We start from the raw sequence: 27065 nt of genomic DNA, 5'->3' as shown, positions 1-27065 counted from the left end.
AGCAAAAAAGAAAAAAAAGCTACCTTTCCTCAATAAATAAATTCTGCTGCTTCTTTACAAACAAATAACATTTCTCCACGCTTTTCTTTAATAGACAAACACGGTATATGTCAAAGAAGGTTTGAAAGCTTTTACCTTCAGCAGAAAAAACACACATATACAGCCCCTTTATGTTTGTAATTCACAACACATTGTCTCTGAGAGCGGATCTCATTCTACCGCGGACACTCTGAGGCTCGGTCTCGAATCCCCATAAAACTCTAGGGCCCTTGATGAAGTAAACTAAAATCTTTCTTGATTTAACGATGTTATTGTATGGTGTTTTTCAGCTAAATTATTCCTCTAATAACTTCACTCGTTACTGTTATTACTCTTCTCACCGTAGCTTTTCGATAACGAAATCCAAGTGCGCACTTCATAGAGCAGTGTAGGGCTTAAGGTGAGAATTGGAACACGGAACTGGATTTTATCGTTGGACTCGGTGGAGTTGAACAGCGCCTCACTCTGGTGGTAGGAGAGAATAGAAGGGAACGCAATGTTACATTTCAAACTGTTTAAAAATAAAATATATGATATAGAGTTAATGTTCTTGGATTGCTACGGAAATAACATCACTTTTTTAGCATTATTTTAATTACATTATTTACAAGTCCAATGTACACAGGAGCACTTTGACGTTCTACAATTACACACTATTCATCTGTTTCTCTGCATATTTTGTTACATGTTCCATACCTTCCCCCTGTGACACTGACGTGGTGGTGGTGTGTTAGTGTGTGTTGTGCTGGTGCGAGTGGATCAGACACAGCAGTGCTGCTGGAGTTTTTGAACCCCTCAGTGTCACTGCTGGACTGTAAAAAGCCCACTGACCAAAAACACCCAGCCGACAGCGTCCTGTGTCACTGATGAAGGACTAGAGGACGACCGACACACACTGTGCAGCGACAGATGAGCTACTGTCTCTGACTTTACATCTACAAGGTGGACCAACGAGGGAGGAGTGTCTCACAGAGTGGACAGTGAGTGGACACAGGGTTAAAACTACAGTAAGTGTAATTCTAAATAATATGTATTAGATAAAGTTGAGCATGAGGCAGGATCAATTACAAAATTAAGTAAACAACAGACAACATTAAAAAAAAGTTTAATCATGTACGCTGTGCATCAACAGCAGAGAGTTTGCCACAAGATAATCACATATTGTTTCATCAGAAAATAAATAACATACATGAACATATGTTTGTGGACTCCAGCTTATTCAAAATTTCTCATAAAAGGAAGGGTGTTACTTAACACTATTAAAAATAAAGATCCTCCAACATGTTCTTTGAGCGATGCAATAGAAGAACCATTTATTGGTTCCATAAAGAACCGTGTTTGTTTAAGAGATGTGTGATTTTTGAGAGTGTACTGCAGAAAAGGTCTCTGCTCTTCTGAGAAGGCTTTACAATGGATATTAATAAATACATTAGAGGTAATAATCAGACACACGCCTACTGCCCCCTATTGGCTGGGCATAGTTACGTCGACAAAGAGGCAAACAGAAGTTAAAATCATGGGAATGCAGGAGTCGTACATGTTTCTGTGCAATTTAATATGGAGCAACGGCAGCAATTGCACAGCACTGACAACTATCTGTGCAATATACCGCCCCATAATATAAATCACAGCTGGCCGTGCCACTTCCTGTTGAGGGTCTCAGTGCGGTGTTCTGATCCGCATCATTGTGTGATTACTGTGTTCACACCTGCACAAACGAACCGCACCAAGGGTGAAAACGAAGCAGAGTCTGATTTAACCGGACTACAAAGTGCAGGTGTGAAAACATCCCACTGAAAATAATTTGGCTTACTGGACTTAGCACAGGGCTGCCAGTTAGTTTTTCCTACCCTCCTCCTGAAGGTACATGGTGTTGTTTCTGCAGTGCTGAGCCTGGAGTAGCAATGACAGAGGCTCTATTGTCCTGATTACAGCTCAGGGAGCATCAAAATTATTTTGAAACTCTAACTTTAAGGTAAAATACTACCTAGTGCTGCTTTAAAGACCCTGTATTTATGGTAAAAATGCCACGTTTTCTAGTATATTTTCTTTATGATTTAATTATGTTGTAGCCAATTTCATGTCATAATTATAATTTTTTATCATGAAACTTTGCATAAATAGCGCTAAGAAGTACCGCTTTGAGAATTGGGACATGGCCCTTGGCCATTTGGAACTGGACTCTCACGTATGAAGCTCTACCACATTCAAAGCAGAGAGACGTCTCTCTCCGGTATGAATCCGCTGGTGTCTCTGGAGGTTACCCAGCTGATTAAAACTCCTCCCACAGTCTGAACACTGATAGGGTTTCTCTCCAGTGTGAGTTCGCTGATGTGTTTGGAAGCTACTCAGCTGATTAAAACTCTCCCTACACTCGGAGCAGTGATACGGCTTCTCTCCGGTATGAATTCGCTGATGTCTGAGGAGGTTACTCAGTTGATTGAAGCTCTTTCCGCACTCAGAGCAGTCGTACAGTTTTTCCCCGGTGTGAATTCGCTGGTGGAGCTGGAGACTGCTCTGTCGGTTAAAGCTCTTGCCACAGTCTGAACATTGAAAGGGTTTCTCTCCGGTGTGAATTACCTGGTGTCTTTGAAGATTACTCTGATGGTTAAATCTCTTCCCACACTCCGAACAGAAAAAGGGTTTCTCTCCAGTGTGAATTCGCTGGTGCGTCAGGAGAGTGCTCTGCTGGTTGAAACACTTCCCACAGTCTGAGCAGAAAAAGGGCTTTTCTCCGGTATGAATTCGCAGATGTTTTTGGAGGTTACTCTGATGATTGAAGCTCATCCCACAGTCTGAGCAGTGGTAGATTTTCTCGCCGATGTGGATGAGCTGATGTTGCTGGAGGTTGCTCTGGTGATTAAAACTCTTGCCACACTCTGGGCAGTAAAACGGTTTCTCTCCGGTATGAATTCGCTGGTGTTGTTGGAGATTCCCATGCCGGCTAAAGCTCTTCCCACACTCTAAACACAGATATGGTTTCTCTCCAGTATGAATTCGCCGGTGTCTCTGGAGATTACTGTGTCGACTGAAACTCTTGCCACAGTCAGAGCACAAATAGAGTTTCTCTCCGTTGTGAATGCATTGGTGAGTTTGGAGATGCGTCTGTTGGTGAAAACTCTGACCACAGTCCAAACACGCATGGTCTGTCTCCCCGTCCACATTGTCCTCCATGCATCCAGTGGACATTTGCTGTGGACTGGGGCTCCTTCTGGACTCCATTTCCTCATCCCCACTCTCCTGGCCTCAGCGACCTCTTACTGCCATCTTCTGATGCTCATTAAGTTAAGGTTGAGATGTGTACAGAAACTTCGGTTGGAGACAGAGAGAAAGACAATCTGTTAATTGTCCTACTTCACCCAGATAACTTATAACTCAAAGTCAATAGGAAGAGAGCTGAGGGACATTTATAAAGGACCCTCCTGAAACTGGGCTTGGTTTATTTTGATTTATCCAGTTAACTGTGCATTGCAAGGATGATATTTCACAAAGCAAGATTTCTCAGAGCACTTAACGTAAAGGAACAATAGGTATATTATCTCCCTTCCCTTGGAGGTTCATGCCCTCCTCCAAAAGTTACATAGTGCAGTTTCTGCAGTACGTGCTGAGCCCAGAGTTGCAGCAGAAGAATCATCACAATGAATTTGAAGCTGTATGTTTAAGGTACAAATGGCACATAATGTTGCTTTAAACTACCCTCTAGTCATCCTTTAAATCCCTAACAGCTCCTATCAAGATAAAAGTCCTCTAATAACTTCTAGGTGTCTAAGTATGCGCAAATCTATGATGTGTCCCTGTCTGAATCAAACAGATCATTTTAACTGAAGGGAGAATTTAAGCTCAATATTCAGGACTGTCCAATAGGAATGTCCCTCAACACTTTTCCAATAGGATGAGCCTGACCTTGGACTTAAGTTATCTGGCTAACCTGAGAAATCCTGATGTGAAGTACACCTATGATTTGGGACAAGGCGAGTTCTGAAAATCACTAGACAATTGAATGGAAGTAAATTTAAGCTGAAGGGGGAAAATAAGAGTACACTGGAAGACTAAGGCATTCTGGGTACAGTGAATTAAGAGAATGTATAAAATTATGGTGTAAATATGATTTGTATTTATCTAACCGAATTCATTCAAAAAACATTAAACCATCAACTAAAATCAAACCCACCGAGATAACGTTCCTCGGTAAATGTTTGTCTGGATACAAACAGAATCAACCAGAGAGATTACATCAGGTTTAAAAGCGTTTACCTTCAATAACATCAGACAGAACGCCGGAGCTTCTCATGGGCCGCATCCCAAATCTCTCCCTACGTAGTGAACTGTCACTAGAGAGACCGTGAAATAACGTATTTTAAATCTAGATAGTGCAGCTTAAATATAATGCCATTTTAATTAACCATAATCTCTATAGTCTTTATAATATCACGTACCTCGGACTATACAAGTCTGTGTTAAGTCCTATGTAGGGCATTGCATAGGGAGTAGGGAGCCCTTTGGAACGCAGCCGCTCTCATTCAAGTTCTAAACGGACTCTCTTCCGCTGCGACGTCACAAGGACTGAGTTCCATATCGTTCACTACCCCCTGCGTAGTGCACGATCACTGTAAGACGCTAAATAACCGGTTTTAAAATAGTTAATAATAATACGTCCAATAAAGAGTCAAGATATTCAGCAACTGAATACTTTTAAAGTAAACCAATGTATTTTACTGTTTTTTAATTCCGATCTTAAGCTTCATTTTATGGTCTCGTTCCTTCTAAACTTTAAAGCTGAAAATGGTCTGAAATGTGTAATCTATAAATAACTGATTTTATATTTTATGCGTTGCTCTATGAAGGGAGTAAAGAGGGATCTGAGATACTCCCAAGTTACAACTATGCCATTATTTTGCCAGTACGATTAATAATGTGATCTAAACAATAATTTTATTTTATTTTATTTTAAACATAAATATAGTTTAGAGGTAATTTTATACTTAGGCGTCATTTTCCATTTAAGTGATACTTTTGAAGTCATACTGAAATATGTCTGATCTAGTTGTAACTTAATCCAGCCTGAATCTAATCCAGTTCAAACGAAATTCAGTCTAAAACTAATCAAGCCCCAACACAATCTATTCTTTACCTAATGTGATCCAGTCCTAACTAAATCTCAGCATAATCCTTTATCTAGTCTTAAGCTAATCAGGTGCAAACTTAATCCAGCCAATTCTAATCCGGGCCGCTATGAGAGTCTTTTTCATTTTCTGTGGAACATAGCTACATAGTGAGATTTGAAATTGGAAGCCACCCCCAGCTGCTGCCCACCCGCTCTGTTAAAATTTTACTGATTGTTTGTGAGAGTAAAAGTAAATATGCTGTTGGTCTAAAGTCTAAAGCAACTGAACTCAGAACAAATATCCAGTTTAAAAGATACAGCTGATGGGAGAACAGTCTGGTTTTCCCTGTGTTTTGTCTTTGAACAGATATCACCTGTGCTCTGCCAGAACTTAATGTGAGTAAACAAAAAGGTGTCTCTTTAAATTAAGAGATACATCTGTAATATATTTTGTGTGTGTGTGTGGGTATCTGTCTTGTCATATTGTGGTAAACCTTCTATTTCACAGGTAATCTCGAGTCAAGTAGCAATATGAAATTGATCCATTTTCCTTGTTGTTTCTAGGTAGATTTTGTCAAGCTCCTCTCTCATTGGTTAAGATTCAGGAGCTGAACTTTACAACAAACAGTGACAGAAAATCAGCCAATCACATTTTATATAAGTGATATTACTCTAGTATTTTGTAAATCTCTTCCATACAGGAGATAATTTTTCACTAAATCTGTTACACACTTCAAATGTCAGTTTTAAACTTGGGTTGCCATAAAATGCCCATGCGTCCATGTGTTAGCTTAGCATTAATATTTCATTACAAATCCCATAGGAATATTAGAGGATATAATGATAATCATTGTCCTGCTAATTGGATAAATAAAGGCAATTATTATTAGCAGTCAGTCGTTTTATTTAATAGGTTTTCTTCACAAATTTATACTGACGCCTAGTGGTCTGGAGGTTTCAGTGAAACATTATTGAATTTCTATAAAGTAAATATAGTTCTATTAAGGTCTTTAAAGCAATATGATTCTTCACCTTGTGTTGCACGTTATAGAGGGAACACAAAAATAATCAATTATCACATTCATAAATATTATTTATTCAATAAGTTCTGTTCATTCCACTCATTTAGCCATTTTATCAACTTTATTCCAACAACTATTCCAAGATGCAGGACGGCCAGTAATTAAAGTTTTTTCTTCACAGAGCTGAGGCCTGATGTCTGAACCCACCTATTGGTTTGTGATTCTTTTCCTTGGGACACTTACCTTGGGCCTGCAGTCAGCAGGTCAGTGTTTACATTGACCACTTTGTGGGTCACTCTGCTGTTTGACTGAGCAGATCAGCGTGAGCTTCGCTAGCTGGTGTCAGTTCTTCCCCAAGTGTGTATAGCTGAATAAGAAGGAAGTGTTCTCCTCCAAGTGTGTTGAGCTCATGCATCAGAATCCACAGTTAGTGTTCTCCACTTTAATTTCTTTGTCAAACAGTGCAAAAAGGAGTGGAAAGAAAGAAACCCTCAAAAACACTATAGAGTACTATATGAAATAAATATAAAAAAGCAAACAGCAGAAATATGTGTTTGACCAATCAGTGTTGTGGAATATTTCACTCCACTCATACGTCCCACTTTAGTAATGAGTTTATTGACAATGACTGTGTTATAACACCTTGACAAACAGTGTTTGTGGAGCGGAAGGATGCGGTACAGCTGCTACGGAAACGAAGAGCCAATTATTTCCTGGAGGAGATGTTGCCAGGGAATCTGGAGCGGGAATGTTATGAAGAAGTGTGTTCTCAGGAAGAGGCTGCAGAGATCTTTCAGAGCAAAGAGAAAACGGTAAAAGCAAACACTAAAGAAAATAGATTTCCAGTCAAAACGACTGATTGATTTCCCAGGAGATATTTATTAAGATATTAATTAGATATAAAACACAGAGAAACTGGAACACATAACCATGCAAGACCTGGTATCTGTCGCAGTCACACAGCTCCAGGGACCTGGAGGTTGGGGGTTCGATTCCCGCTCCGGGTGACTGTCTGTGAGGAGTTGGTGTGTTCTCCCCGTGTCCGCGTGGGTTTCCTCCGGGTGCTCCGGTTTCCTCCCACAGTCCAAAAAAAACACACGTTGCAGGTGGATTGGCGACTTGAAAGTGTCCGTAGGTATGAGTGTGTGAGTGAATGTGTGTGTGTCTGTGTTGCCCTGTGAAGGACTGGCGTCCCCTCCAGGGTGTATTCCCGCCTTGCGCCCAATGATTCCAGGTAGGCTCTGGACCCCCCGCGACCCTAAATTGGATAAGCGGTACAGATAATGGATGGATGGATGGATGGACCTGGTATCTCATAATGACTGCCCCATCCAGAGAAACAGCAGCGAAAGCTTTCATCTCTCAGAGAGAGAAGATCCAGCTCCAGATGTGGACACATCCACAGCTGTTGTATATCCTTAAAGTGTGAGAAGAACAACTCAACACAGTGGGGCTGAAAGGATGTGGAGCTGGAGAGGAAGGAAAGAAAGCCCTGCACTGATGAACGGACATACAGTACCCATCAATAGTTTGGGTAAGAAAAAGGTCCAAAACAAAGGAAACCCTCCCTGAGTGAACGTGTCCAAACTTTTGATGGGTACTGTAGACACAAAGGAAAAAAAAAAGAAAATAAGCTGTGAGTGTTTCTCAGAGTAATGCACTGACCGTCCCAGAGCCCAGACCTCAACATCACTGATGGTTTGGTACGTCTTAGAGTGTGTCACCAACTTCTAGGACTGACCTTTGGAGGTGTAGCTCCACATATGTGTGAGAAACTGAAAGCGAGTTTCTTGCAGACATTTATAAGATTATATTTAATCTCAGGCTCATTTTCTGTTAAAATTATGTTTGTATCAAATGGCAGTTTTGTTTGGAAATTAAATCAGTGAAGGGTGGTCTTTGACGTCTGGACGTTACTGACCTGTTGTTATTTCTCTGGCAGATGGAGTTTTGGTACAGATACAAAAGTGAGTACTCTGTCATACACACTGCGCATTAATCAGGAGTGTGGTCCTCTTTACTACAATAAGTCTCTACTCTTCTCAGAAAGCCTTACACTAGATGCTGGAACATTGCTGTGAGGATTTGGTGGTGTTCGGTCATGTAAACATTAGTGAGGTGCTAATGTTGGAGGATTACATCTGTATCACACACACCACACCAACTCATCCCAGAGGAACTGGATGGAGTTCCATCTCTCAGTGAACACAGTTCCACTGTTCCACAGCCCAGTGTCAGGGTTTATATCCACCACTACCCCAGAGAACTCAGAACCCATGTCTAAGGCTGTCTTTCAGTTCCCACTTTGGTGACAATGGGGGCAGCTGAATTCAATTCAAGGGGTTTCCACAATTTTTTTGCAGTATAGTGTACATAAACACAACGTCATTTATGACATTACAAGTCACTACAAAAGCTTCATTGATCATACAGGAGCACTTTGTAAGTCATCCATTTGTTGCTCTGCATACTTTGTTAGTCCCCTTTCATCCAGTTCTTCAGCACTCAGTGACACTGACGTGGTGGTGGTGTGTTAGTGTGTGTTGTGTTGTGTGAGTGGATCAGACACAGCATTGGGGACTGGAGTTTATATACTCCTCAGTGTCACTGCTGGATTGAGAGTAGTCCAGCTCGCAGTGTCCTCTGGGCAGTGTCCTGTGTCACTGGTGAAGGGCTAAAAGACAACGAACACAAAACCAGCAACAGATGAGCTTTATGATTTTGCAGTTTTAAATCTTCTACAAATTTCTTCAAATTCTACAGGTTTGGCACGGTGCAGAGATAATCCATGTTTAAATGGAGGGGTGTGTAGTGTGGATCGTCAGGAATATGTGTGTACCTGTCCACCACGATACATTGGACAACACTGTGAAACAGGTTAGTTCACAAGTTCATTCCCGCTCAGTATATTCACATAATATCAATCACATTTGGGGACCCCGGGTCAAATGTATATGTCTGACATTCTTAGTGGAAATATACTGTTGTTTTCTGCCCATAACTATGATCTGTGTGTGTGTGTGTGTGTTTCCCATAGAGGTGTTTGAGTGCGAATATAAAAATGGAGGCTGTTTACATTACTGCAGTAACTCCGCCCTCTCACGCACGAGTGTCAACTGCAGCTGTGCTGAAGGATATGAACTGGAGTCCGATGGAAAAAGCTGCAAAGAGACAGGTATAACAATAATAATAACATATAACATAAACTGACCAATCACGTCCTGAGAACATCATGAAAACTAGAATCCTAATTTAAGGAATGTATCCTGGGAATCTGGATATTTTTATTTATTCAGAATCATGTTCCCACATCCACATCATAATATACATGTTTTCATATTTAAGAACTATTACATGCTGATTTTTAATCCTAAACTAGAGGGAAGCATGGAGCTTGTGTTTCGCAGTTTTGTTAGTTTGCTAGGGTAGTGCTATAGGTTTGTTTAAGTGTTCCAGGTGGTTGCTAGGGCATTACTAGTCATTATTATTTTTTACTTCAAGTGGTTGCTATGAGACACAGTAGATGATTGCATAGCAATGTGAGATTTATTATTTAAAATATACAAAAAAATGTATTTTTATAGTGCTTTTTGTGTTTACCATTTTAGTGAAGTATCCGTGTGGAAAACAATGGAGTCAGGGCTTTCTCCAGCGCTCCCTTTTGGATGATTTAAATCAAACCCACACCCCCTTCTTCTCAAACCACACCCACCTGAAGAATGGGTCTCTCCCTGAAATTGGTGACTCTGAAAACTCAGGGAATAGGATCGTGGGAGGTCAGCTTCAGAAACAGGGTGGGAGTCCATGGCAGGTGGGGGAGCCTCTGTCGTTTAAAGTTTAGGTGTAGTAGCTAATAGCAAGTGGGTGGAGTTTTAATGAGTGTGTGTGTGTGTGTGTGTGTGTGTGTGTTCTGCAGGTTCTGCTGCGGAAGAAAGACGAGAGCGGCTTCTGCGGAGGAACCCTGATCAAACCACGCTGGGTCGTCACTGCAGCCCACTGTCTACAGGAAGCACCCGACCATGTGACCATTGGTTAGCTCCCCTTCATCTCTACAGGAGTAACAAATATCACAGGAATATTGTTGCTGTGGTTTTTAGGCAGTTCTTAGGGTGTTACTAAGGAGTTGTAACTAAAGTATTTCTGGTGGTTGCTAGAGTGTTGCTAAGCGGATCATGTTATTCCCAGTAGTTGCTAGGTCATTGTTTTAGATTTCCAGCCAGTTGCTTTAATGTTTCCAAGGTTGCTAGGGTGTTGCTAGGGGGTTGTTATGTAATGTGATGAACTGACATAGTAAAACTAATTATTAGCCTTTTGTGTTTGTATTTACAGGTGATTACGATAAATTCCGCGTGGATGAGGGTGAGCAGAAGATCTCTGTGAAGAAGGTTGTTGTACACCCTCACTTCCATGAGTTCACATTTGACAGCGATGTGGCTCTGCTGTTCCTAGCTCAGGAAGTGGAGCTGAGTGCTGTGGCCTCACCTGTCTGTCTGCCGGATACCCATCTCTCTCGAGCTTTGGGGCTGGAGGGCCAGAGGGGTGTGGTGTCGGGTTGGGGTGCCACATCGTTCCTAGGGCGTTCCTCTCGGTTCCTCAGGAAGGTGACGCTCCCGGTGGTCTCCCAGGAGGAGTGCATGCGCACCACTGACCAGCTGATCACAGACAACATGTTTTGTGCTGGGTTTCTGGAAGCAGACAGTGATGCTTGCACCGGGGACAGTGGCGGGCCCTTCGTAGTGAACTTCAGAGGAACAGTGTTCCTGACCGGCGTGGTCAGCTGGGGTGAGGGGTGTGCCGCTAAAGGCAAATTCGGAGTCTACACTCGCCTCGGCAACTTCCTGCCCTGGATACAGGATGAGATGAGGAAACAGGAGGAAGAGGAAGTCTCCAGAACAAAAAACACAGGACAAAACAGCACTGATTCATGATTGTATAAAGAAATGAACTAATATATAATGTGTCTTTGTAGAATAGGTTGTCAATGCTGACATTTTAGGGTTCAACCACTGCTGACACAGATGTTCAGTTATATACACTGCTCTCTAGCACAGGTCCATGTTCGGTGCGATCAATGACCAATGCCAAGTCGCCAAGAGGTTTATCATCCCCCAGCATAGCATTCTCTGGAGTAAGGACAAGTTGGCATCCAGAACTAATAATTCAAAAACAACATCAATTACCTGAGTGTATGAGGAAGAACACCATTAATTCCTCACTACGATGTTGTAATATCTAGTGTAAAACCTTCCTAAAAAACGTAAAGGCAGATTGGTCCTCACTAATAATACCTTTCATTTCAACATTAGAGAGGACTTAATTTACAACTGCTCTGGTAGGTCCCATTTCACGCTTTTCTACAGATAATACAAAATGTGTCAGCAGTGGGTGCCCCTACTTAATATAGCTGTATCGTCTCAGAAGTATGGAAAATCTGTGGCCACTGAGGTAAATGGACCTAAAAAAAATGGGGGGAAAAAAATTGAAATTTGTAGGTCAGCACTGCAAATGAAACACAGCATCTGTCATTTCATTAAATATATTTTATTGTATTAATATATTTTTAAAAAAGACACATTATTAAGACATTGCAACATTATTTCAGTCAAATTTATGGTGTATTTTTGACTTGAGAGTTGGTCATGAACAGAAGGATGTATTAAAACCAGGACAAAGTAACACAGTACGGTTTTAATGTAACAGCAGTTTAACATGTAGGCTAATCTGTAACCACAATTAGAGCAGAGTCAAAACCACAGCCAGTTTAAGGAGCAAATGGGTGTTTTACTCCACATTTTAAAGCAGCCATTATACGAGAGGCAGTAATAACATGAAAAGGCATCAGCATCTTACGTTCAGGTGACAGAGGCATATGCCAATGGTATCGATTTTTATTTTGGTGACAGTGGCATATGCCGATGACACTGACATCTGTTTTTACATTGGCATATACTCCAATTCATTGTTGAAAATCAGCCAGTAGGCTAAGTTTAGCTAGCACATGGATGTTTAGGCTATAACTAGCACAGGTATGCTACTAGCATGTAAACGGACCAAACTAGTAACATGCTACAAACATAGCATCCCATATTGAGCACAGCCCACTGTCACTTTGTTTATGGACAATTGAACTACAAGCTTTTCTCGTTCTAATATCACAATATATGTCTGCGTCAGGCACAAAAAGCCGAGAACTAAAAGTCATTTATAGGTGCCAGCACCTAGTGGTGCTGTGGCACCTATTTATACCTCATCTGTAGCACCAGTTTAGGAGTATATGATATCTTAAAATGATAATTCTGACTAGTCAGAATGTGATTGTAGATATCTTACATTATTATTCTGACTAGTCAAAACATAGCTGACATACATAGCCCATTTTAGTGTCATGTAAAAGTTGCCAAGTCTACACATTATAGTGGGTTTTACATTTGCACTAAAGTCACTTAAAAACATTTAGTCGTGGGTTGCTTTTTTGCCATCTATTAGCGACAGAATGCAATTACTGCATCATTTAAGGTGGAACAGAATATCTGAATAAGAAGCCAACTTCAGCATTGTAGATTTTTTTCTGTATTTCCCCCAGTAGTCCCTGACATGTAAATAAACTTATAAACATTTCTCAGTGCTGGAGCATCGGCTGGTGTTATTACGATGTAAGCGACTTTACAGAGAAATAAGCCCAAATTCGGTTAAAATGAACACACCTGGCAACCGCTACGGCACATTTATGACTCATCAGATGACGAATTCGCTGACGTCATTAGATATATCTTAAAAGAAAATTTGACTAGGCAAACTACATCTTAAATTACTGTTATTAGTAAGATTGTAAATGCAGATATCTTAAATTGTGATTCTGACTAGTCAAAATATAATTGTCACTAATCAAATATCTGTTGGAGATATCCAGTTTTTAATTAAAGATAGAAGTTATTTAATGTTAAAACGACTTGCCATACTGGCACCTATAAGTTACTTTTCAGTTCTTGGCTTTGTGGGCCTGACGCAGACATATATTGTGATATTAGGTTGGGAAATGCTTGTAGTTCAAGTGTCCATAAACACAGTGAGATTGGACTGTGTGTGAATATGGGATGCTATGTTTGTAGCATGTTAGCTAGCTATCTAGCTACTTGTTTGGTTCGTTTACATGCTAGTAGCATATGTGTGCTAGCTAAACTTAGCCTACTGGCAGACGTTCAACAATGAATTGGAGTATAGGCCAATGTAAAAACGGATGTCAGTGTCATCGGCATATGCCACTGTCACCAAAATAAAAATCGATACCACTGGCATATGCCACTGTCACCTGCACGTAAGATGCCGATTTCAACGGCATATGCCACTGTCACCCGTACGTAAGGTACAGATGTCACTGGCATGTGCCCGCATCACCAGAACGTAAGATGCCTATGCCTTTACATTTTATTACCGCTACTGGATTATACTGACACTTAGAGGCCTGGATGCAGCAGATATTACCACCCAATATCAAGGAAACTGCTCTAAGGAATCTAAACTTCAATTTCAAGAAATTGTTCATGAACACCACATCTTAAATTTCAACCTTTAATTTTAGGACCGTAAAAGAATATGCTGTTTAAAATCAAGAAAAACATGAGAGTATTCTTTTTTTTCTTCAGGAAACAGATGGAAGTTAGCTAACATTACAGCTACTGAGTGCTAATTAAGTAGCATTGCACTTATAACCCTGTTATGTGAGCTAACGGAGGGGAAAAGCTATAAAAGAACAACAGTGCTCTATAAATATATTGTTATGCGTGTTGTTAGCTCCTTAGGAACCCATTTGTGTTGTACTCCTCTCAGTGCTAGTGTTTGATACAGCTGAGGTTTTGTTATCGAATATACAAAAGACAGACAGGCCTCAAATTATCACCCACAACAGCTGAACATAAAGTGGAATTATACATATTCATATTAGAATATTTAATCTGTAAATGTTTATACAGAATAAACTGTCCCTTTTTACACCAATTCCTTTGTTTACAGCAAGTCACTACAGCACACAAACAGCTTTTCACTAAGTAGGTTAATGAAAGGTACTCATGAGCTTATTCTGCCTGTGAGAAAAACATTAGCCTCATGGTTATCTTCACAAAAGCATGTTTAAAAGTGTCTGAAATGGATGACCTCCATAAAATAAGTCCTCACAAACATCTTTACTTGTATTACACAGCTAAGAAAAATATTAGGCTAAACCTATGTGCATTGGTATGGAATGTGCCAACAGTTATAGTCATGGAGCACTTCCCAAATCTAACCCAGCACTAATCCAAACTCCAAACCAACAGTGTTACAAAATCTTCATAATCTAACAAATAACTCCAAATAACAGAGCTCCACTACATGAAAACTAGCTTTATAGCTAGAGAAATGCAGCTAGTGAATCTACTAGCTACTCCTGCTACGTACTAGCTACAGTAAACTAACAAACCTTTGTGGACTCCTGCTCATCCCACGTCACATCTTCTGATGCAGGAGCTTGCTCCTCAGGTGCGGTAACAGTATCTTATCGCCTGGTAATACTTTACACTACATATTAGAACACAATTGCTGTGAGGATTTGATGGCATTCAGCCACAAGGTCAGGTGCTGATGGTGGATGTTTGGTTCTGGAACAAAGACTCCTCTCCAAATCAATCCAAATGGATGGATCTCCATCATTCCAGTGTAGTTTTCTCTGGTCCACACTTAACACTGAGCATGGTGAGTTTGTGCTCATGTGCAGCTGCTCCAGAGCATTTAATTTCAAGTTAGAGATTATACACAGCCTGTGTGTATTAATATTAAAGATAAAATTATAAGATTTAGTGGCCTGAATGTTGTCCTTAACATCCATAAAAGCATTATTTATCCGTGCGCATGTCAGGAATTCCCAATTTATCCATCGCTTCTTTCTAATCTCCTTCTCCATCTCTTCAGCCCTGCACTTCATTCTCAGCTCTTCTCCTCCTCGTTTTCATCCTACCATTCCTCACTGCTCTTCTCATCTATATTTCATTCTTGTCCATCCCTCAGTTTTATTCTCCTGTATCTTCACATGCCCCCTTTTCCCATTCATCTCCTCTTTATTTCCACATGGTTGTTCTCCTACATCATCTCATCCCTCTATTCTTCCTCAGCTCCTCACCTCTGTCTGTTAATCCCTCCATTCCCCCTCAGCTCCTCTCTTCTGTTCATCACACCACTCCTTCTCAGCCCTTCTCCTGTCTATTCGTCCTCTATTCCCCTCAGCTATTCTTTTCTGTCTTTTCATCTTTAAATCTCTCTGTTTTCCTCTCCTGCTCCTCCTCCTCATCCTCGTCTGTGTTGTGGCTGAACTGACGGCGGGTGAGGCGCTCGGGGTCATGTGATGCCATGTCGCTGAAATCACGGAATATGTCCTGGAATGTTTCGTCATCTCCTGAGAGAGGTAGAGAGAGAGAGTATGAGAGAGTTGGACATCCATTGACATGATGCTTGCAGCAAGCGGCAAAAATGGATTTGAAGAGTAATAGCCACTCTACAATCTACTGAATATCTGTTTCAATCCAGAAGATCTGATTCCTGCAGCAGTTATATCCACTATGACCCAGTGTGACCTAGTTGTGTCTTACCCACAGATCCAAAGAACCCCTCTGAGTCCCTCATTTCCTCATTCATCCTGGCCATTCGCAATCTAAAATATGCACACACACACGTTCAGGATTAGAAGGCTAACACACATATACATAGTTATATATTACCAGATTTTGCATTTATAGAACACCACTCACAATGTGACAATGTCAGCGTGAGCCGTTTCTACAGCTATACTCAGCGGGTCCTTCCCTGTTTCATCTGCTGCGTACTGATTGGCTCCTCTCTTTAACAGCAGACACACCTGACTGACCAATCACAGCACAGCCCTGTCACCTTTCATTTCTCAGTGATTGTAGCACTGAACTTCACATACAGTGATGGACATGTACATGCATAATGTGTGTGTGAGAGAGAGAGTAAGAATGTATGTTACCCAGTGTGCCCACGTGTGGCAGCAGCATGTAGTGCAGCTTGTCCATGCTGATCTCTGAGGTTCACGTTCGCTCCATTCTGCAGCAAAAACTCACAGGCCAGTAACGATCCCTGCTCAAACACACAGGGAAGTTGTGCTTAGACACACAATCTAAACACACACAATGATGAACTATAATAAAAAGGGGAGGAGCCTACCCCAATAGCTGCACCAATCAGAGCCGTCCTCCCAGCCTCCGTGTGGTTACTCCAGTTTACCTCAGCCCCCTGTGCCAGTGCTGTCGCCATGGAGACTAGCTCACCATCCAGAGACGACTGGTACAGCTTCTGCCCCAAATACAACTTTACAGTCGCTATGGAAACACACACACACACAAAATTCAGTAATCTACCTAATGCAGTCTCCACCTGTCAACCAATCAATCAATAAATAAATAAATAAATAAATAAATATATCTTTAACAATATCAGTAACAATTTAGTAAAAATATCAATGATGCATTTATAAGAACAGGGAGAAGCCCACCAGCATCAGCAGATTCACACTGCTTCTTCACAAAACTACAGTCCACATACTTCCTCCTAATCCACACCTCCTTCACCTGGCTGAGAGAGAGAATACGAGAGAGAGAGCAAGAGAGAGATTGAGATGAAATAACAGAGTGTTATAGAAGTATGTGAGCGCTAAGGTGTGGGTGTGTGAGTTTGTGTGTGTGCGCTTGCGTTTGTATTTGTGCTGATGCTCTTACCGTGAGCTCTGTGGATTGGGCTTTTCCAGTCCCTCAGATAGACAACATTCATAAATGCTGTTGATAACATCATTACCCAGAACACACAGCAACTACAGGAACAAATAAAGCATCCATCACAAATACGAGCACAGAAAGTATCTCTAAAGTTTCAGAAAGTCTCAGAAAGTTTTCTAAATGGAGGGCAAAAGATGGTTAACGCTGTGTAGCAACCTTGTCAAAGTTGGGACCGCAGATATGCACATTCATGGTTGTTTCTTCTCTTCAAATGACACACACAAAAGAGATCTGTGTGCTACGTTCTCCATCAATAGAGCAATGCCCATACTAATACAATAGGGTTCTTATATGACCTCAAGTAAAAACAATACAGATTGCAAACTTTTGACTTTAATGGCAGCTAATGAGGCTGAATAATGCCTTTGTGAGGTGGACACTTGGTTACCTTCAGCTGCTCTGGGTCCCATGAATCCAGAGTAAGAGAACGCACCTTGGACAGGTGAACACCCAGACTCCTGAAACACAGGTTTGATATAAATATCACCATCAATTAGATAATGCAGCTCCGCCCCACACTCCTTAGTGATGACAAAAAGGAGTGTGTTCCTGATAACGACCTGTGTATCCAGGAGCACTCAATACACACAGTGATTAAAGAGTGTATAATTAATGATATACTACATGCGCTATCATTGATGACAGTGTGTTATTGACAATAGAAGAAGTGTATTCCTGACGATATAAGGACTGTGTTATTGATGTTATAAGAAGTGTGTTACTGATCATTAAAGACCTGTGTATCCCAGAGCACTCAATACACATGGTGATGCCAAGGTTGACGCTCGCCCAGCGGGGCTCAGCTTGCCCACAGTCGCAGCAGCTGCGGTTACCGTGACAACCGAGAGCCACGCCCAGAGCAGCCGATAAGAGGGTGGAGTTAGGAACAGGTACAGGGGGAGAGGGTTTCATCTGGAAACACACACAAACACACACACACATTGGGTAAATGGGTAACAATTGCCTCCTCTCTGTTTAACTGATGTGTGCCGCATATGCCTCATGTCATGTGTCATAAAGGGCTTATGCAGTTGATATGTAGCCTGTAAAGGGTTACTGAGTCATGTTTATCTATGATGAATATTTAAGGATATTTTAAGGATATATACAAGTGGCTGAACTGAGTATTCTCTGCCGGACACCTGGGCTTACTCTCCGTGATCAGGTTTGGAGCACAGCCAAATGGGAGGAGGCCCCGAGGCAGACCCAGGGCTCACTAGAGGGACTGTATCTGTCAGCTGGCCTGGGAACATATGGAGATTCCCCAGTAAGAGCTGTAGGTAGTGACTGGGAGCAGAGATGCCTTAGTGTCTCTTCTTGCCCTACTGCCACTGTGTCCTTGAATCTAGACTTATATGAAATACAAAATTATAATTTTTAATGTGGATTTATGAGATTAAAACCTGAGTGTGCTGAGAGTCCACTTTATCTCTGTACGCGAGGTCAATACAACTCTGTACTGCGTTCATCCAGGCCATCTTTAACTCCTCAGAGTCAGCCTGTAACACACAGCACCTACACACACACACACACACACAGTTTATACAAACAATACATTGCAATACCAAGAACATTAACTGTCATTGATGTGAAGTAGAATAGCACCCCTGGTGGAGCAATGCTTTATTATGAGTGATTATGTGAGAAATATCACCCCAAAAAACTCCTGTGAGTTTTGACGAGTGACTGAATGAGTAAGTGAACAAGATACAAGACAGCTCCATTAAGCTCTCTTTACATCAATATGACACTACACCTCACTCCGTAAACCTACTTCTGTACGCTCAGGAGCTCGAAACAAAAACGCCGATCAACAGAATCCAGAGTCTTCACTGCGCAGAGACGCAAGTCGTCAAACAAAACCATCGGCTGCTCCTGCACACAAACAGAACACACACAAAACACAAACCAAACACAAATCAATACAAACAAATTGAATAATCAAAAAAAGACACAATAAAAAAAGAATCAATATAAACAAACACAACCAATACAAACAAACAAAAACAAGTAACACATAAATGCAATCAAAAATATTCATATACAATACATACAAACAAACAACCAACCTAATACAATCAATACAAGTTCAAACACAACCACCTTACTACTCACAACTACCTTGTGTGTCTTGGAGTACAGCAGCTGGTTGTCAGTGGTGGAAAACCAACACCTGAACAAGAAGAAGAAGAGAGGGATTAGAAAAGAAATAAATACAGAAAGTATATGATTTTTTTCTTCCTCTTTCTCTCACCTTTTCCACATTTTATTTTTCCTGCGAGAGCGTTTGAAAAGATAACCCTCTATAGTGCCTCCATTAGACGGACACAGCACCACCACAGGCTCGCCACAGGCGTCCTAAACAAGCAAACAAACAACAAACATCATCACAGGTGTCCTATACAAACCAACATCACAGACATCCTAAACAAAGCAAGCAAACATCATCACAGGTGTCCTACACAAACCAACATCATCACATGCGTCCTAAACAAGCAAACAAGCAACAAACATCATCACAGGTGTCCTATACAAACCAACATCACAGACATCCTAAACAAAGCAAACAAACATCATCGCAGGTGTCCTATACAAACCAACATCACAGACATCCTAAACAAAGCAAACAAACAACAAACATCATCACAGGTGTCCTATACAAACCAACATCACAGATATCCTAAACAAAGCAAACAAACATCATCACAGGTGTCCTACACAAACAAACATCATCGCAGGTGTCCTATACAAACCAACATCACATACATCCTAAACAAAGCAAACAAACATCATCACAGGTGTCCTATACAAACCAACATCACATACATCCTAAACAAAGCAAACAAAAAGCAAACATCATCACAGGTGTCCTAAACAAACCAACATCACAGACATCCTAAACAAAGCAAACAAACAACAAACATCATCACAGGTGTCCTATACAAACCAACATCACATACATCCTAAACAAAGCAAACAAATAACAAACATCATCACAGGTGTCCTATACAAACCAACATCACAGACATCCTAAACAAAGCAAACAAACATCATCAAAGGTGTCCTACACAAACAAACATTATCACAGGTGTCCTACACAAACCAACATCATCACAGGTGTCCTACACAAACCAACATCATCACAGGTGTCCTACACAAACCAACATCATCACAGGTGTCCTACACCAACCAACATCACAGACATCCTAAACAAAGCAAACAAACAACAAACATCATCACAGGTGTCCTATACAAACCAACATCACAGACATCCTAAACAAAGCAAACAAACATCATCAAAGGTGTCCTACACAAACAAACATTATCACAGGTGTCCTATACAAACCAACATCACAGACATCCTAAACAAAGCAAGCAAACAACAAACATCATCACAGGTGTCCTATACAAACCAACATCACAGACATCCTAAACAAAGCAAACAAACATCATCAAAGGTGTCCTACACAAACAAACATCATCACAGGTGTCCTATACAAACCAACATCACATACATCCTAAACAAAGCAAACAAACAACAAACATCATCACAGGTGTCCTATACAAACCAACATCACATACATCCTAAACAAAGCAAGCAAACAACAAACATCATCACAGGTGTCCTATACAAACCAACATCACAGACATCCTAAACAAAGCAAACAAACATCATCAAAGGTGTCCTACACAAACAAACATTATCACAGGTGTCCTATACAAACCAACATCACAGACATCCTAAACAAAGCAAGCAAACAACAAACATCATCACAGGTGTCCTATACAAACCAACATCACAGACATCCTAAACAAAGCAAACAAACATCATCAAAGGTGTCCTACACAAACAAACATCATCACAGGTGTCCTATACAAACCAACATCACATACATCCTAAACAAAGCAAACAAACAACAAACATCATCACAGGTGTCCTATACAAACCAACATCACATACATCCTAAACAAAGCAAACAAACATCATCACAGGTGTCCTATACAAACAAACATCATCACAGCTGTCCTATACAAACCAACATCACATACATCCTAAACAAAGCAAACAAAAAACAAACATCATCACAGGTGTCCTATACAAACCAACATCACATACATCCTAAACAAAGCAAACAAACATCATCACAGGTGTCCTATACAAACCAACATCACAGACATCCTAAACAAAGCAAACAAACATCATCACAGGCGTCCTTAACAAAGAAACATCATCACAGCTGTCCTATACAAACCAACATCACATACATCCTAAACAAAGCAAACAAACATCATCACAGGCGTCCTTAACAAAGAAACATCATCACATATATCCTATACAAACAAACAACAAACAGGTTCACCACAGATGTAATTAACAAGCAAACAGAGAAACAACAAACATAATCACATGGAGTCCTAAAGAAACAAAAAAACAAACATCATCTCTGGCTCGCTACAGGCATCCAAACCAAACAGACCCAACATGTTCTCAACTCCATGGACCTACTCTCTCCTTCACTCCATTGACCCACTTTATCCTTCAATCCATAGACCCACTCCCCCCTTCACTCCATAGACTACTCTTAAGGTGTTAAACCCTATGGTACTCACTCTCTGCTGGACGAGCAGATGCTGGTTTTCCAGATCTTTTCTCTTAGCTGTGCACTCAGTGGACAGTTTTGCCAGCTGCAGAAAAACATTCAGTCCAGTTCATATTTAAAAGTTTTCAAAATGTTTGAGATTCAAAATTCAGAGATTTTAGGATAGTGCTGTACCTCGGAGGCCATGGTTTTCATGGTGGGTTCGAGATCCCTCAGCAGGTCGTATCCCTGATGGAAAAATGTGTACTGTGCGTGGAAGTAAGAGAATACCTAAAACCAACACAAAAGGATTCTCATCTTTATTTTCTGCCACTGTCTCTCAGGCGTTCAGATGCATTTCTAAGGGACACTTACTGAGTTCAGGACGTCCAGCTTCTGTTGAACTTTGAAATTATTCAGCTGCAAAAAAAGCACAAAACAGTGAATGTGCGAGTGACTGGGTGAGTTAATACAGTCTGACTATAAAACAACAAACTCAGCAAATATCTTGTGTGACGTGGAAATTTCCCTGAGATTTAATCATCATCAGTAAGTGTAAAGAAGGAAATTCAGCGTTCGGACCCTTTAACTCTTTCAGGCCTGAGACACTCAATCAAACTAATGCAGAGTAAAAGACCAGGCGGCAGTTCAGAGATAATCCTGAGTAAACACTCAGCAGAAGAAAAGGTAAACACACACCGAGGTGAGCCAAGGACCAACACACACATCCGGGTTTTGCACACACTGACTCAGAGACTCAGAGCACACACACACACAGACACACACACACACACACCCACACCCCAGATACAGACAGAGTTAGTCTGTATTAGCACTAAACTGGTCTACAGTCGGCTAGGGCTAGGGCTAGTGTGCTGTAGTTGTTGTGTAGTTTTGTACCTGAATCATTTGGAAATAAATTGCATTGTTATATTATTACTACCGGGCGGCACAGTGGTGCAGCAGGTAGGTGTTGCAGTCACACAGCTCCAGAGACCTGGAGGTTGTGGGGTCCATTCCCGCTCCGGGTGATTGTCTGTGAGGAGTGAGGTGTGTTCTCCCTGTGTCTCTGTGGGTTTCCTCCGGGTGCTCCGGTTTCCACCCACGCTCCAAAAACACACGTTGGTAAGAGGATTGGAGACTCAAAAGTGTCCATAGGTGTGAGTGTGTGAGTAAATGTGTGTGTGTTCCTGCCGTGCACCCAGTGATTCCAGGTAGGCATCGGACTCACCGTGACCCCGAACTAGATTAGGGTTACAAACAATGAATGAATGAATGATTTAATTATGACTATAACAGATTTATGTTGTTTCTGTAGTTTTGTACCTGAATCATTTGGTGTGCATTACATAACTGCTGTGTGGTTGTATTTGTGGTGTAGTTGTTGTGTAGTTGTCTACCTGTAGGCAGTAGTCCAGGGAGAAGTGCTGGAAGCATTTGCGAGTGGCAAGCAGCAGGTGAGAGGCTCGTTCGGCTTCTACAGGTTTATTTGGAGAAACCTGGGCATTTTTCACTGCAGCCGACTCTACGTCGCCCCCTATCCTCACAAACTCACGCTGTGCCTCGCGGATCTGAGGCAGAAACCTGAACAAATGAGTCAGAGGTGTTAGAGAGACTGTGTGTGTGAGAGAGAGAGAGAGAGAGAGAGAGAGAGAGAGAGAGAGACTGTGTGATTCAGACGTACTGTGACAGAAGGAGTGAGAGCTGTTGAGTGATTGCTCTCTGGCTCTGGTCAAGCAGCATCTGAACAAACAGAAACATCCTCCTCATCATCGTTATATTAATAATAATTATTATTATTAATAAGCAGCAGTACACTGCTGCACCTAGTATTCCATATAATTATATTTAACACTAATATAACTGCATTCTGAGCGACGTGTTATTAAATGTTATTTTACAAATATTGATTGTACTTGATATTAATGTAAATATAATAAACTGAGCAACTCACAGTGTGGAACTGAATCATCTCCTGCAGGCCCTGGTTAAACTGACGCAGGCAATTCTACAGAAGAACACACACACACACGCACACGCACACGCACACGCACACGCACACGCGCACACGCACACGCACACGTACACAGATTATTGGGCAGGTTTAACCTGCACAGGGGGCTCTAAAAGGGTTACAGAAAACTATACAACATTACAAATATGTTGCATCTCCAGTAATCCAGTGAAAATCAAGTGTTAACTTTGCTAGCATGTGCAGGGTGGTCTTAACGCTAGAAGGTGCATCCTGAGTGAATAAGCGGTGATGCCCTGTGGCTGAGCATTTCTGCTTTGAAACTGCATCATTCCAATCACAGTCTGAGAGCCACGGATTCAGACAGACAGGGTTTCTGACATCACACATCTGAAAAGTGGGCAGGCTTTCCAGGTAAAGTGAAAGTAGCAGGAGAGTGGTGGAGGGGTGGGTGGAGACAGAGACGGGAACTAATTGCATATTCATAGATTGAGATGTACTATATGAAGAAGGTAAGTGTTGGATAGAACTGTGTTTTAGAAGGATTTTATGAAGTATGAAGTTTTAACAACAAAAAAACTGTACAAAAAACAAAAATGGTACTCATTTAAAACTAGTAAATGCTATTGAACTTTTCTTTTAATTCTGTATGTGCCAACCAATCACAATTAACATCTATAACAGTTGTCTGTAACGTTGCAAAATATGGACTTGTCTGTAAATAGGAACATAATTGGGGGTTTGGGGGTCATTTCAGTCATAGTCATCGATAAAGTCCAATCACTGCAGCAATCACTACATCACAGGAGCTCAATGCACTTGGAGGAGAACACTAAGCACCAATAGACAGACACTTGATTGGCAAGGACCATGTTGAGTGATGGGGAATCCTCCCAAGACAGAGAGTTAAGAGTTGTGCTATTGTGGACACTCAGATACGACTGGCTGTGGAACCACCTGGGATTAAACTCACAATAGAACCAACACTCAGATAACTGCGACACACCAAAGCCCCAGGTAGGGGTTTCTAATGAAGCGGTTAATGACTGGAAGTGAAGGGTCCAAATCTGACACACACACACACACACACACACACACACTCACCGCTATGACTGTTTGCTTGTCGTGGTAGTGAGTGAACTCTGTCAGTGCAGACAGGAAGCCTTGATTACACTCTGCATATATCTGTCCAGCCTCCACCACCTTACTACACAATTTCACCACCTGAAACACACACACACACAGTGAACAAACAGTCATACACTCCTCAAAAACACTCCCACCTTCATTCTGAAACACTTACAAACACACACACACACACACACACAAACACTGTGCTGTCCACCCCACATATTTTTGAATGGTGGGGTACTCTCAAGTGTGTGGAAGAAGAAGGGGGGTGTTTCTGATAAAGTGGCCAGTGAGTGTCAGTAGAGGGGGGGTGTTTCTGATAAAGTGGCCAGTGAGTGTCAGTAGAAGGGGGTGTTTCTGATAAAATGTCCAGTGAGTGTCAGTAGAAGGGGGTGTTTCTGATAAAGTGGCCAGTGAGTGTCAGTAGAGGGGGGTGTTTCTGATAAAGTGGCCAGTGAGTATCAGTAGAGGGGAGTGTTTCTGATAAAGTGGCCAGTGAGTGTCAGTAGAGGAGGGTGTTTCTGATAAAGTGGCCAGTGAGTGTCAGTAGAGGAGGGTGTTTCTGATAAAGTGTCCAGTGAGTGTCAGTAGAGGGGAGTGTTTCTGATAAAGTGGCCAGTGAGTGTCAGTAGAGGGGGGTGTTTCTGATAAAGTGGCCAGTGAGTGTCAGTAGAGGGGGGTGTTTCTGATAAAGTGGCCAGTGAGTGTCAGTAGAGGGGGGGTGTTTCTGATAAAGTGGCCAGTGAGTGTCAGTAGAGGGGGGGTGTTTCTGATAAAGTGGCCAGTGAGTGTCAGTAGAAGGGGGTGTTTCTGATAAAATGTCCAGTGAGTGTCAGTAGAAGGTGGTGTTTCTGATAAAGTGGCCAGTGAGTGTCAGTAGAGGGGGGTGTTTCTGATAAAGTGGCCAGTGAGTGTCAGTAGAGGGGAGTGTTTCTGATAAAGTGGCCAGTGAGTGTCAGTAGAGGGGGGTGTTTCTGATAAAGTGGCCAGTGAGTGTCAGTAGAGGGGGGTGTTTCTGATAAAGTGGCCAGTGAGTGTCTGTAGAAGGGGGTGTTTCTGATAAAGTGGCCAGTGAGTGTCAGTAGAGGAGGGTGTTTCTGATAAAGTGGCCAGTGAGTGTCAGTAGAGGAGGGTGTTTCTGATAAAGTGGCCAGTGAGTGTCAGTAGAGGGGGGTGTTTCTGATAAAGTGTCCAGTGAGTGTCAGTAGAGGGGAGTGTTTCTGATAAAGTGGCCAGTGAGTGTCAGTAGAGGGGGGTGTTTCTGATAAAGTGGCCAGTGAGTGTCAGTAGAGGGGGGTGTTTCTGATAAAGTGGCCAGTGAGTGTCAGTAGAAGGGGGTGTTTCTGATAAAGTGGCCAGTGAGTGTCAGTAGAGGGGGGTGTTTCTGATAAAGTGGCCAGTGAGTGTCAGTAGAGGGGGGTGTTTCTGATAAAGTGGCCAGTGAGTGTCAGTAGAGGGGGGTGTTTCTGATAAAGTGGCCAGTGAGTGTCAGTAGAGGAGGGTGTTTCTGATAAAGTGGCCAGTGAGTGTCAGTAGAGGGGGGTGTTTCTGATAAAGTGGCCAGTGAGTGTCAGTAGAGGGGGGTGTTTCTGATCAAGTGGCCAGTGAGTGTCAGTAGAAGGGGGTGTTTCTGATAAAGTGGCCAGTGAGTGTCAGTAGAGGGGGGTGTTTCTGATAAAGTGGCCAGTGAGTGTCAGTAGAGGGGGGTGTTTCTGATAAAGTGGCCAGTGAGTGTCAGTAGAGGGGGGTGTTTCTGATAAAGTGGCCAGTGAGTGTCAGTAGAGGGGGGTGTTTCTGATAAAGTGGCCAGTGAGTGTCAGTAGAGGAGGGTGTTTCTGATAAAGTGGCCAGTGAGTGTCAGTAGAGGGGGGTGTTTCTGATAAAGTGGCCAGTGAGTGTCAGTAGAAGGGGGTGTTTCTGATAAAATGTCCAGTGAGTGTCAGTAGAAGGGGGTGTTTCTGATAAAGTGGACAGTAATCAATCACGGAATCTAGGGTGCTGGTAATTCTATACAGCCCCACACAGGTAACATTATCGCTACCTTTTCTATGCGTCCTTCCAGCTCCTCTACCTCACGCTCGTTCTGCTCCAGCGACTGTCTGTAATGACGTCAGAAGTATGCACATGAATAATCAGATTAAGGAAAACATGGAAACATTTGTGTGTTTATGTGTGGGAGTTATTGTTGTTGTTTACCTGAATGAAGGCGAGTCCCGCACACACTCCTCAAACTGCAGGAATCCGTCCATATTGAGGAGTTAAACACGGGTATATCTTCAAGCCTGAATCAACGGCATTACTCCGGCGTTAAATCCACTCCTTGGCTTCGTGATGACGCTGTTAGTGTGTTGATTTCGTTTACTATTTGTTGTTTATTTCTGCGTTAATATTCTTTCC

General features: G+C 41.8%; 3 protein-coding genes across 6 annotated transcripts in view; 1 reads left to right on the top strand and 2 right to left on the bottom strand.

Moving 5' to 3' along the window:
• Positions 1–4576, bottom strand: part of LOC136693231 (zinc finger protein 420-like) — a 7606-nt gene extending 3030 nt beyond the window's left edge. The window contains exons 1-3 of the mRNA XM_066666742.1: positions 4476–4576; positions 4294–4370; positions 2266–3348 (exon numbers count right to left, since the gene is read on the bottom strand). Coding sequence (XP_066522839.1) covers positions 2266–3261 — 996 coding nt within the window. The 5' untranslated portion in view covers positions 3262–3348; positions 4294–4370; positions 4476–4576. The remainder of the gene's footprint in view (positions 1–2265; positions 3349–4293; positions 4371–4475) is intronic.
• Positions 925–13657, top strand: LOC136693149 (coagulation factor IX). Of its 3 annotated transcripts, XM_066666736.1 has the most exons (10): positions 925–1046; positions 5511–5539; positions 6347–6428; positions 6820–6977; positions 8108–8132; positions 8929–9042; positions 9203–9340; positions 9774–9976; positions 10082–10196; positions 10495–13657. In XM_066666736.1, exons 3-10 carry the CDS (start codon positions 6359–6361, stop codon positions 11091–11093), a joined length of 1422 nt encoding a protein of 473 aa, XP_066522833.1. In that variant the 5' UTR covers positions 925–1046; positions 5511–5539; positions 6347–6358; the 3' UTR covers positions 11094–13657. The 3 variants fall into 3 exon arrangements, with proteins under 3 accessions (XP_066522833.1, XP_066522831.1, XP_066522834.1); XM_066666734.1 differs by lacking the exon at positions 925–1046 and having other exon boundaries at positions 5468–5539; XM_066666737.1 differs by lacking the exons at positions 925–1046; positions 5511–5539; positions 6347–6428; positions 6820–6977 and adding an exon at positions 7087–7699.
• zgc:162872 (BAR_ACAPs and ArfGap_ACAP domain-containing protein) lies at positions 10948–27065 on the bottom strand. Of its 2 annotated transcripts, XR_010802079.1 has the most exons (23): positions 26865–27065; positions 26710–26767; positions 24642–24761; positions 23520–23573; positions 23250–23308; positions 22966–23149; positions 21941–21985; positions 21761–21856; positions 21597–21671; positions 19240–19343; positions 19107–19158; positions 18760–18860; positions 18389–18500; positions 17722–17897; positions 17374–17443; positions 16929–17020; positions 16706–16785; positions 16378–16532; positions 16181–16290; positions 15942–16052; positions 15783–15844; positions 15317–15589; positions 10948–11008 (listed from the first exon to the last, which is right to left on the bottom strand). XR_010802079.1 is itself a non-coding variant. In XM_066666733.1 (22 exons), the coding sequence occupies exons 1-22, from the start codon at positions 26915–26917 to the stop codon at positions 15417–15419; spliced, it is 2142 nt and encodes a 713-aa protein (XP_066522830.1). In that variant the 5' UTR covers positions 26918–27065; the 3' UTR covers positions 15144–15416. The 2 variants fall into 2 exon arrangements, 1 of the variants encoding a protein (XP_066522830.1); XM_066666733.1 differs by lacking the exon at positions 10948–11008 and having other exon boundaries at positions 15144–15589.

Source organism: Hoplias malabaricus, chromosome 1 (assembly GCF_029633855.1).
Source record: "Hoplias malabaricus isolate fHopMal1 chromosome 1, fHopMal1.hap1, whole genome shotgun sequence".
NCBI lineage: Eukaryota > Metazoa > Chordata > Actinopteri > Characiformes > Erythrinidae > Hoplias > Hoplias malabaricus.
Note: the sequence above shows the minus strand (reverse complement) of the source record. Positions and strands in the feature narration are given on the sequence as shown.

What these genes read in the sequence shown, in the direction of transcription:
- LOC136693149 (XM_066666736.1), top strand. Translation starts at nt 6,359, where the DNA reads ATGTCTGAACCCACCTATTGGTTTGTGATTCTTTTCCTTGGGACACTT. An exon ending in TGGACAACACTGTGAAACAG is followed by an intron (nt 9,043 to 9,202) that starts GTTAGTTCACAA and finishes TGTTTCCCATAG; the next exon opens with AGGTGTTTGAGTGCGAATAT. An exon ending in AAAAAGCTGCAAAGAGACAG is followed by an intron (nt 9,341 to 9,773) that starts GTATAACAATAA and finishes TTACCATTTTAG; the next exon opens with TGAAGTATCCGTGTGGAAAA.
- zgc:162872 (XM_066666733.1), bottom strand. Translation starts at nt 26,917, where the DNA reads ATGGACGGATTCCTGCAGTTTGAGGAGTGTGTGCGGGACTCGCCTTCA. An exon ending in AGCTGGACGTCCTGAACTCA is followed by an intron (nt 21,857 to 21,940) that starts GTAAGTGTCCCT and finishes TGTTGGTTTTAG; the next exon opens with GTATTCTCTTACTTCCACGC. An exon ending in GGGACCCAGAGCAGCTGAAG is followed by an intron (nt 17,021 to 17,373) that starts GTAACCAAGTGT and finishes TTGTTCCTGTAG; the next exon opens with TTGCTGTGTGTTCTGGGTAA.